Genomic DNA, 11719 nt, shown 5'->3' on the forward strand with positions numbered 1-11719 from the left:
AGCTGCCCCCTCTCCGCGCCGCGAAGCATTGGGACAGGCCAGGGGCGCGCACAATTGTCTTCTCTAGAGGAAAGTTCCTCTAAGTGGGTCCTGGCGGTCCTGGCAAGGCGCGGGCTGGGGTTGCGGGTGGCCGGGCAGGCGTTACGACCCGCGCCCAATTCGGGAGCGTCTACGCGGCCCAGCGCCGGTTGATCTGGCTGAGAGCGAAGGGAGCGAGAAGTTTCCTTTCCGAGTCTGGGCTGGCGCTGGTTAGCTTGTTTGTTTTGAGGGGTTGGTTTTTTTTTTTTTTTTTTTTCTTTTTAAACTCAGTATCCTCCGTCAGCTCCCGCCGGCACCCTCTCTAGTCCCCAGTCCTCTCCCCTCCCCCAGGCGCCTTCCGCGCACTTGCCAATCACTTTTCTCTTTTATTCCCACGATTTTGTTTGGGGGTAATACCTAGGGGGTCTCTCTCTCTCTCTCTCTCTCTCTCTCTCTCTCTCTCTCTCTCTCCTCTCCCCCCCCCTTCACTCTCTCTTCCCTCCCCCACTCCCCCTTTCTTTCTTAGCCTCTCTCCAAGATGGACCTACTAATCTGTCACCCCCTCCCTTTAAACTCTCACCTCTGGTCTGTGTGTCTCTCTCGCACCCCCTTCTCCTTCCTCTTTTCTGACTCAGCCTGGATAACGGGGCTCCTCCTGACCATGTAGAAACTGCCTGGTAAAGTCTCGCTGAGCCCCGAGACTCCTTCATCCCCCGGCGTGGGGGCCAGAGCCTATGGCAGAGGAGCCACTGGTCCCCTAGTCTGCACCGACCCCACCGGATCTCGAGCGGGGCGGCCGAGTCCCTCCCACCCTGGAGTCCCGGCGCGCCCGGCAGGGCCGGGCTGCTCGCGGACCGTTACTTGGCGCTCGGAGAGGCGGCCCGGCGACTCTGGCAAGAAACTTTAAGCATTGCTGAGGCACAGCCCCGGGTCCCCTCTCCCGTCCTCCCAGTCCCTCTGCCACCCTCACCTCCGCCCCAGGATCTTGCATGACCTGGTGCCCAAACCCCCACCCTGACCGCGCCGGACGCTCCAGCTGCCGGGCCAGGGACCCGGCGGGCCGGGAGCTAACCAGGCGGGAGGCGGAGGCGAAGGAGGGCGGAGGCTGGGGCGCGAGGGGCTAGTGGGGCTGGGGGCACGGGCCCCTGCCAGACCCCTGAGCTTGGAGCCTCCCGGCGCCCGACCCTCACTTTGCCCGGCACTTCCCCAACTCCCCCCAAGTCCAGCCGCCGCGCGCGCCGGGCTCCGGCGCCGGCCGCGGAGGGAGGCTCGCCCGCGAGCCCCGGGCGCCGCCGCCGCCGCCTCGGTTCCTTTTCCCTTTCCCCCCCTTCTCCCTGGGTTTCGAGCCGCGGAGTGGCCCGGAAAAGTTTGGTTCGGGCCGCTTCTTACCGTTTTTCCTCCTGGGATTGGCTTGTTTGCGCCTCTTGCACCGGGGGCCATCCGCCATGATCGGCTGCTTCATTGATAAGAGCGGATCAGATGGCAGTTCGCATGGACTCGGCGCCCTGCTTCGGCAGCACGCAGGCTCGATCTAGCAACCAAACACAGCGACAATGTGGGCATCGCCCGCGCCCATTGAAACGCGCGCGGGCGGCCCAGGGGAGCCGGGCCAGGGCCCCGGTGAGCACCCATCCGAGCCCCCCAACGCCAAAGCGAAACTTCAGCGGCCCCCTCCCCGCCCCCCCACCCCCAGCCTTGGCCCTGAGGCGCTTTGTGTTTGTTACTGTTTGGTGTGTTGCACTAGCGAGGGGATCAGAGAGACAAGAATTACATCTTCAAAATGAGTCATAACTCCTGACCGTATGAGGGAATGCACACGGCGGTACAGTAAGACTGCTTGACTCAGGGCTAGGCGGACCCTTTCCTCCGAAAAGTCCTCAGCCCGGCTCGGGAACTTGGGGTGAGGCGAGGCTTTCTTTCGCTCTCATCTTTTCTCATCTCCCCCGCACCCCCCATTCCCAAGAGGAAAGAAACAAACAAACAACGCGAAACAGCCTCTGGATGAAGCACACTCGGGTAAATTGATAATAGTAATTATAGGAAGCCCACTCACCCCGCGCCCCCTCCCCTCCCCTTTTGGAGTTTATAGAGGCACTCTTTTCTCCCCCCCCACCCTTCGCCCCCAAATTAAGATTTCCCATTTTATGCGGCAATAAGAAATATAAGCCTCTTTGGACACAGCCCCCACCACCACCACTTTGATAATATTTACTTAAGTATTTACCCCCATCTCACTCACACACATGCTCCCCCACCACACTGGTTCTCTTAAATAGTTCCAGTAGATTTTTTTTCCCCCTCAAGAAAGGAAAGAGAAAGTCCAACCGCTACGGCAATACTTTTAAGCTCTACTAAATGATCGTATCCTTTCTGGCTTCGAAACTTTTGTACCTAAAAATCGAGAGAGGCGCTGCATTTTTTCAGCTGAAACTGTCAAAACTTGGAGAAGGGGAACATCGGAGGCAGGCAGGAGAGTAGAATCCTGAAACTCGGTGGAGGTTGGGAAGATGCTGTGCCTCCAGGATTAGTTTAAACAGGGGGCTATAAAAGATGTAACAGATGCAAACTGTAACACAAGGGCCATTAACCCCTTCTCTGCCGCCGAGAACTCTCAGTCCCACGCCCCGCACCTATTGTCTCCTGTGCTAGAAGCTTTGCGGAAAACCTGGAAAGTGAGTATCAGTTTCCACACATTTGCTAAGAAGAGTGGGGGGTGGGGGTTTGATCAGAGAAGGGGAAGTGGATGTTTTAGAAAGCACCTTAAATTTACCTAAGCACACACAGTATAAGACTTTTAAGTTTGACACATTTTTTATCATTTGTTGCCTGTTCTATTAATTTAAATTGTTAGGGGAAATCCTAAAATAAAGAAATGGTCACACAAGTGTTTAGGATAAAACAGCTGGCCTGTCTTATTCATGGTGAGACTTACACATGATTGCATATAAGTATGTTTAATAAAGTTGCTAGTTTTATTAGTTTGTGTGTGTGTGTGTGTGTGTGTGTGTGTGTGTGTGTGGTGTTTGTGTGTGTGGGGAGAAGAGGGCATTTGTGCTGTAAACTTTATCTTTGACTATTATTCCTCACTCTGGAGTAAGTAATCTTGCCCTCATCATTATAGGGGGAGCATTTAAAAGTATATAATAGGTGGGAGATAAACATATTTATGTTAGCGGGTTAACCACTGTTTCTGGGAACTCCTGCTATTTATTTCTCTTTTGACTTTTCAATGCCTAAGTAAGGAATGGAATATGTGTGTTCATGAGTCTATTAAATCTATGTCTATGTTACTATGCCATTTAAAATACAATTTCAAAAGTTATCTTAATTTTAAACACTGATATCCTGACAGTAGTTTTCTTCCCAGCTGTAGTGACCCCCCCCCACACACACACACTACTTTGGTAAACGACTCAAGTTCCATGAGGACTTTCACTTCTTTATTTATAATCACAGAAGTGAGGTGTTACTTCACACACACACACACACACACACACACACATACACACACACATACACACACACAAAGAATGAAATAAAGAAATGAAACTCGCTAAGCAGACAAAAACAGTCAACTTTCTGCTTAGAAAACAGCCTTCTCCGGTGGGAGAAGATGGACTGCCATGTCTAAGAGAAAGACTTGTCCCCGACTTTAGTAGGTCTGTATCCATTAAGTTTTATAATTATTAACAGGTATTTGCCAAGTTTTAATTGCTGAATATAATGAATTGGAATTAGATGTGAAATTAGAGCAGCACCTCTCCCCTTGATGAGCTTTTATTTCATCCACATAGTTCTCAATAAAACTTTTCCTAGGCTGGGTAGCAAAAGGCACCTTTTATTACCTGAATGGACAGGTACAGGGGAAAATATTTGGGGGAGGAAAGAAGAAGAGAAAAAGAAGGAGAGTGTGCGAAAGACCAAGAGAAAGCAAAGAAGCCACTCTTGGGAAAAGCATGCCATAAAGGAGCTAAGCCCACCTGAAATTCCTACCCACAGGCACCCCTTCTCACTTCAGACTCTCGTCTTCACTCAAAATGAGAAAATTTTAAAAAGAGGATGGGGGACGAACACACCAAAAAAAAAAAAAAAAGGATAAAAGGTTTTTAAAAGGGGGGAAAAACCTACCTGCGAAGTCTTGTTTGTAGTTTTGGCCAGAAATGGTGAGAAGAAAAAGCATGAAGAAGCCGCGAAGTGTGGGGGAGAAAAAGGTGGAAGCGAAGAAACAGCTCCCGGAGCAAACTGTACAAAACCTCGCCAAGAGTGTCGGGAGGCAGGACCGTTATTCCTGCGGAGCAGGTTAGAACTGATCTCTTTCGGCCACTCCAGGAAACACAAACCTGGGGACGGACTGACGTGTTACGCCTCTTCTAATGACATTTTTTTCTTTTTCTTTTCTGTAGGAGAGAGAGGACAGACCCTGAAACACGCGCCACCTATCTTTGTGGGGAGGGATAATTGAAGCGCCCTGAGCGTGAGCATCATGTGAAAACGTGATCGCCAAGTTTCTCTCTGGGAAAGGATCTGGGATAGATTATACCTTGAAGTCTCCGCAAACGCTTATAGTGGAAGAAATGAAATTCCACCTCCCTCCCTTCCTCTCTCTCCCTCCCTCTAGCCTCTCTCCCTCCCTCCCTCCCTTCTCCACGCCCCCCCCCCCCCCCGTCAAGCCTTTGGCATCATTATCCTCATCACTAAATCCTACAGAGTACAGGGCGGAAAACGGTGCACACCATTCACAGAACTGGAGAACTCCAAGGGGCGAAAGTTAAAGGGAAATATCCCGGGTTCTCAATCCAGATCACCTCTTATACAGATACCTCTAAAGACCAGATTTGAGATGCACATCAAGTTATGTGGCTATCTCGGCCCGGTTTCTAAAACTAAATTCTTTGCTTTTCCCCTCTTATTTTATTTTATTTTATTTTTTTACATGCGAGAACGGAGGTGGGGGGGAGCTTCATTTGAACTGCATCTCAGGGCGTGTTTGTGTGTGTGTGTGTGTGCGCGCGCGAGCATGTGTGTGATGAATTTGTGCACTGTATCCCGATATCATAAAGTACTTTGACATTTTAATAAAGGGTTTCTAAGTAAATTAGCATAGAATGCTGGGTTGACCAGGGTTTGGATCTCTCTAGATCTCACCGAGACCTCACTACAAAGTGAGGGACTGTGCATTGGGAGACAGGAGGTAAAAGGAGAAAGGCCATAGAGGAACTTAGCAGGGAAGGGAGAGCAGCGATATTAAACGGCATGGGGTCTAAGTTTTGGAGTATATGTTTTTTGATATTGCAATTAAAGTAAAATTAAAAAGAAAAGACTCCACCTTTGCTCTGAAGGGATTGGTTATGCAAATATGGAAGGGATTTCCTGGAGAATACAGCTTTCTACTGTATGGTTAATTAAATAATCACTCAAAAGCTTCCAACGTGACGCTTCTGTCGTAATCCAATCAGGTTACATAGGTCCTAAACAAGAAAGATATTTTCCACATCTGGAAGTCAGCAATTTAGCAAGTACTGCACATTATTAACCAATTCAGAGCCCACTTCCCAGGGGAATTTTTTTTTTTTTTTGAAGTTTAAGTGTTCTTAACCAATGCTCTGCTGTTTTGTTAATCAAAAAGCTGGTTTACACTGCACATAATTGGAACTAATATAGAAGTAAATAAAGACAGTCAAATTTGTGGATGCTGAGCACAGGCATTTATCGGAAAAGGAAGAAATCTCTTAGCCTCTGATGGTTCAGTCTCAATTTCTTAAAATACTATGTGTTTGTTTGTTTGTTTGTTTTTTAAAGAGTGAAAGTACTTCAAAGTTTAGAGCACAAATAAACCTCCAGTCCCACAACCTTTGGGCTCCTTTGGAAGGTAAAGGTGGAGGTGTGAAGAGGACCTATGAGCTGCTTTACACCAATTTTTCTGTTTTAATACTGTAAAATATGTTGCATCCCCACATTTTCAGTCTGATGAAATCTGAAACAAATAATACCCTGATCCAACACTAGACTTTTACTTATATTAAGATAAACTGCTTTGAACTGTGCTTTGAATATGTGCCTAAAGCAAGACTTTGAATGCAAGAGTCATTGGCAATTGCATTCAAAGGAGGGAAAAGCCACCACATGGGTTGCCACATCCACACTCCCAGAGGTACACGTCTTTGTATTTTGTATGTTTATTTTTCTGAGAGGGGGTAATAGCCACCCAGCATGATGACAGATAGATCTTGTTTTAGGATGTAAGAAAGTAGGTTTTCACAGTTGGTTCCATATTCACCTCTTTCCTAATTTGAGTGGGGTTTATCACAAGGAGAATTGTTGGATAAATTAATATCTTCCTTACCCTGTGACAGATAAAGTACCGAAGATCTATAGGCACTTGAGGTCTTCAGTCTAAAAAAAATATTAATAAAGAAAAATTAAAGATTTCCAACATGGATCAGATACATTCTTAGTATTATACTTTACATTGCTCTTACTATTATATAGCTATACTATGATTTATCAAGTTCCTCATTTGAGATTTATCACTATCATTTTTCTTCCTCCTCATTTTTTCTTTTTTAAAAAATTGGAGTTCAGCTTTCTATAGAAGTTTGCCTTTCAGTCATCCCTCTCCCATTCTGGAGAAAGAAGGAGCCCATTGCATGGAGTGATTTCAGGCAATACTGCTCTCCAGGAGCCTAGGTAGCCAAAGAAGGCTTACAACCCAGACAGTCACAGGCATAACCATAGGTCAAAGGATCTAATCTAATAGCTAACAAACAAACAAACAAACAAACAAAAAACTCTTGTCTTTATTATGTATATTAAATGTCTTGTTACTTAGGATCTGACTTTTAAGAAAAAGGCTATTAAGTTTTTCCACTAAAAACACCTAATCATCTGATTACCCTGGATTCAGTAATCGTTCATGTGGCAAGCAAGCAGCACCCACCATTCAGCACTGGAAGTTCTGACATGCAAGTATTTGAAATGGAGTAAAAAGAGAAATGGGGGGCGGGGTGGGGGGAATTCCCACAAGGTGGATCATGGATGGTGGTAAGGGAAAGGTCTCCGCCAGGGCTGAGCGCTGGGCTAGGTTGCCCATTGCTGCTGACTGGCACGCCCCTTCCCAAGTATCTGGCAGAAAGTATTCCAACCGCCGCATAGGCAGTGGGATCGGAGGAAGCTGGAATATAAATTTGTTCGGATCACTCCTTCAGTTCGAAGGCCAGGTCGGGACAAAGGAGATCGTGGGATCAGAGGGATACAGGAACGCAGGACACAGGGAAAAGTCGAAAGAGGACTAGGGGTTGCTAGCTTTCAGCTCTTCACACAGCAAAACAAGTCTTGCAAATGAATCGCTCCTTACCGGTCTGCTTTCCCCATTAATAATCCACTTCGAGATTAGCGCAGATGAAGGGGATTAAGACAGCAGATACATACAAATGTGAAGTAATATTGCAATCGACATTGGAGGGGGAAAATAATTCTTTAGTGTTTCCTTGGGTAGAACAAACTGCTTTCCTCAGGATTCCCTCCACCCAGGCAGAGAGTGAGAAGGATGCACTTTTGTTTTCCAATTCCCTGAAGCCAGAACCTGGTGGCTGTCCCCCCTTTCACCTCTCAGTCTGTCAATTTCCTCAACTTTCACAACCTCCCCCTCCACCCCTCATTCTTCTTGCCGGCCCAGATGCCCGACGAGGTACAACGTTTCTGCCCTTGAACACACAGTCTGTAGAAGGAATTCGTATTTGGCCACAGCTAATGAATTTTTTTAAAAGCAAATTCTGTTTACTTTGTACCATGTGGAGAAAATAAAAAAAGGAATCCATTCTCGTTTTGGAACGAAATTGATCTTCATCTAGAGGAATTATCTCGACCCCGTGTTGTTACCCAGGAGGTGGGCAACTTCTTTGAGAGTTGCAAGCAAAGGGTGATAAGGGGGACCCCTGGATTGAGTGTGTGGGGAGGGGGTGAGGGATTGCAGGGGTCTAAACAAACCAAACGGTTTTCTCACGTGCAAACTCCAATCCAATCCATTCGGAGTTGAGACTAGGATAGGAGGGGGAAAGTCTATTAAAAAAGAAGAAGAAGAAAAAAATAGATCGGGAGCATCTCTGTTGAGAAGCTCTTTCAAACAAAACCAAAGAGAACCAGAGAACCTCAGACTGTCCCTAACATCCCTGCTGCGAGGCCCGCGGGCTGTGGAATCTCGCACGTCACCTGGCCTCAGCAGGGTGGCCAGCTGAGGGGTTTATTTTATTTTATTTTATTTTTCGAAGTAAAGGTTAAATCTCGGCTTCGGGGTTTTTTTAATTTTATTTTTATTTATTTTTTATTTTTTTGCCAACGTCTACACTGACAGGAGCCAGCAAACTTCGGGACCAAATGAGCATCTTAATTTATTGATGCAAAACAGGTCTGCTTGTTGTCCCCAATTCTCGGCGCGCTCTGTCCCCCTCCCCCGCCCCGAGTTTCGGTCCCTCCATCTGATCGCTGGGAGAGGCCCGTTTGCACAGGCTGAGGAGCACGTTGGCTGGGCTGGGGTGGGGGGTGGGGGGTGGGTTCGGCCCTCTCCAGCCCTCCCTCTCTCCCTCCCCCAGACCCGTCCCCGCCCTGGAACCCCACGACCCCCGCCCTGCCGCCCGGTCAGCTGACCTGGCTCGCTCGCCTGCTCCCCGCCCGCCGCCCTGTTTCCGGTCCCCGGGGTCCGCGAGCTGCGCTCCGAGATGGAGCAGCAGCGGCCGGGAGGTGATGCTGGGGGCTGATTATCATGAGAAAGGCTGTGCCTGGAAAAGCCTCCTCCACGCGACTGTCAATCTCACTAAGGGGGGGGGGGTGGTGGCGGAAAGGGGCCCTGTGGGAGTCACCAGAAAACTTGGAGTAAGTTGGAGGCGACGAAGGCCCAAGGAGGTGGCTTTCGCCTCAACTTGGAAGGCTGGGGCTTGAGGGTGCGGACGCCAGCAGCATCGCCGGGGAATTGAAAACCAAAATCTCCCTCTTTCCCTTCCTCCCTCTTGCCCTCCTTTCAGCCCTCCCTGCCCTTTATCCGTATTTTCTTGAAATGATTTCCCAACTGCATTTCCTACATTCTCTTTTTTCTTTTTATACCCCTTTTGTAATCCCTTGTTTTCTTAACATCCCCTCTTCTTCCTCATTTGTGATTTGTGTGTGTGTGTGTGCCTCCTTTATGTGTCCAGATTTATCATTTCGTTTTGAAAACATAAAGTTTAATATGCAATTAATCTACCAGCAGGAGGGCAGGGACACCCTGACTAAAATAACTCCCGGGGTCTCAGAGACGACAAGTTCGCCAGGTGTCAGTGAAAAGTAAAATAATAATAAAAATAAATCAACACCTCAGTGATCATAATGGCTTATTATTCTGTTTTATCATATCAGCTCAGACTGATAATTGTTTTTTTTTTTTTAAAGATATAATCTTCCTGGAGAACATGATCAATTCTTGGCATAAGAAGATTCTTTAGAATCGAAGCTATGTGTAATATTTTCTTTTTTATACTGATATTTTAATAAGAGTTAACAAACGCCAGAAAGTATAACAGATGATTTTAAGAAACTTAAACTGTACTTTTTCTTTTGATGACTACTATTTGGAAACTGTAAAAAAAAAAAAAAAAAAAAAAATTACTTCCAAAGTACTACCCTTTGCCTCTCTGCAAAGACTGATCAATTCATATAGAAACATCATGTTATGTTTTTTATACATTGTTAAGCAAACCCACATCTTGAGTACTTGGATTATTTTTCTTGGTTAGTTTGTAAATTACTTAGCAGGTGAGTGAAAATGAGGCTTCAGATATCATGAATGTGGCTATGTTTTTTTAATTTTCATTATTATTATAATTATTGTTGTTTCTTACACTTGAGAGCACATTTGTAGTTCCCTTATTAAATTTTGGACTTTGCACTTGTTTACATTTGTTTACTTTGTAGAATTTTTAAAACTTGTTAGAAGTCAATTCAACATGTATATTAAGTCCTTTTTAGGCCAAGAAAAATAAAGATGCATTAGAAAGATGCCTTTTAAGCTTCATAATTATTAATTGACATTTTATGATGAATAATTAATCATTTGAATAATTTTGGTATCTCTGATCTGAACACATATTTGCATATCTAATGCTTGATTTTAAGTGTGTTGTGTGTTTTTAATTCATCCTCTCAGGACAAAAAAATAACATTTTAATGTAAAATTTCTCTTCTACACTTGTAAAAGTTTATTGAGCTGTAATATTCTTTCTAGATTTCTATAAAAGTTCTTAACAATTTGTAAACTATGTAGCACTCACATATAAACATGTGGCAGAACTACAATTAATTAGGAAAAAAAAAATGCCCTGTGTATCATCAAGTAACTCATCTCCCCAAATCCAGTTATTTGCAGTAATTATGCACCATACTTTCTTACTGGAGTTTGGTCATTGAACTTTCTTCTTATCTCATATTCTTACAAAGCAAAATTGGAAAATAGAGATAACTGACAAATAATATAGGCCTGATGTTTGGGATAATTTTTCATCTTTTATTTATTAATGGGATGATTTAAATTATTTAAAAATGATTAGGTAAGCATGTCCCTGATCTTTTTATATTCCTTTTACCAGTTCAAGTACAAAGTATCTCTTTTGAATACTAACCCTATGGATTATTACCTGTGTGATCACAGGGAATTTACTCTAAGATTGTTTCTTTATCTACAATATGGATGCACTAACAGGGCCTAATCCTTAGGGTTTTATTATGAATTTAATGAAGATATACAAGAAATTTTACTATATTATGGTTTGTCATTATAATGAAAGACTGAATAAATAACATGGACATACGGATCTTAAGACTATATAAATTAATTCTGACTATTAGAAACAATTATTTACCTTTTCAGTATCATCCATTTTTTTTAATTAAAAAATGAGTGTTGTGCACTTAAGTGAAAAAAGAACGTGGAAAACACTATAGGATTTATGGCTGGTTTATGATTTTTAGAAACTGTTTAAAGGATACTTAGCCACATAAATAAAAATAAATATGGTATTTTTTTTGTCAGCTCAGCAGTTAATTTATTGTATCAATATGGACACAATATCAATATGGTTATAAACACTATGTTCTTTGAAAAGGAATTTAGTCCAAATGTATAAACTTGAAGTTTCCTGTGTTTTTTATTCATATATTGTCTTTGAGTGTAAGGGTTAAATATGTAAAAGCTCAAAAGCAGTATTGAGTAAGACTTATGAAAAAAAAAAAAAAAAAAAAGGACAAACTTACAAACTTGGAGACCAGGACTTTGGCTGTCAGAGTACTATTTGCTTTAAGACCATTCATAATGAACTGAACATTCCCTTTTGGAATTGTAGCTACCCTGGGGTTTGTGCTAATTTCAAGTACCTATAGTGGAGGAGAAAATCAGTTTATTAAGTGGAAAATGAAATTCCCTAATCTCTTAAATGTCCACAAAGCCAGATTTTCTTTTTGATGCAAAGCTGGAAAATCATTGCAAATGCTAGGAGGAAAAAACTATTGTGATATTTAATCTTAATACTAATGGCTTTTCTTCTTCTTTTTTAATAAGACTCCTCAAAAATACCTACATCTGTTCATTGTTCTTTAAGGGTTCCCTAATTGTTCCTTTTCTCAAATGATTCATTCCATGGTTCCTTGCAGGTCAAAACTATCGTAAAGGCCATTTGGA

The 11719-nt window shown here is 44.1% G+C and overlaps 1 protein-coding gene across 2 annotated transcripts in view; it reads right to left on the reverse strand.

Annotated features, from left to right (window-relative positions):
- Zeb2 (zinc finger E-box binding homeobox 2) overlaps nucleotides 1-4428 on the reverse strand; it is a 132239-nt gene extending 127811 nt beyond the window's left edge. Inside the window, exons 1-2 of one of the 2 annotated variants that reach the window (XM_026388126.2) lie at nucleotides 4147-4428; nucleotides 1408-1549 (exon numbers count right to left, since the gene is read on the reverse strand). In XM_026388126.2, coding sequence (XP_026243911.2) covers nucleotides 1408-1480 — 73 coding nt within the window. In that variant the 5' untranslated portion in view covers nucleotides 1481-1549; nucleotides 4147-4428. Of the gene's footprint in view, nucleotides 1-598; nucleotides 659-1407; nucleotides 1550-4146 lie in introns of those variants that run through there. The other variant, XM_026388134.2, reaches the window with a different exon arrangement.
- Between the last annotated feature and the right edge of the window lie 7291 nt (nucleotides 4429-11719).

The sequence above is a fragment of the Urocitellus parryii genome, chromosome 1 (assembly GCF_045843805.1).
Source record: "Urocitellus parryii isolate mUroPar1 chromosome 1, mUroPar1.hap1, whole genome shotgun sequence".
Classification (NCBI taxonomy): domain Eukaryota; kingdom Metazoa; phylum Chordata; class Mammalia; order Rodentia; family Sciuridae; genus Urocitellus; species Urocitellus parryii.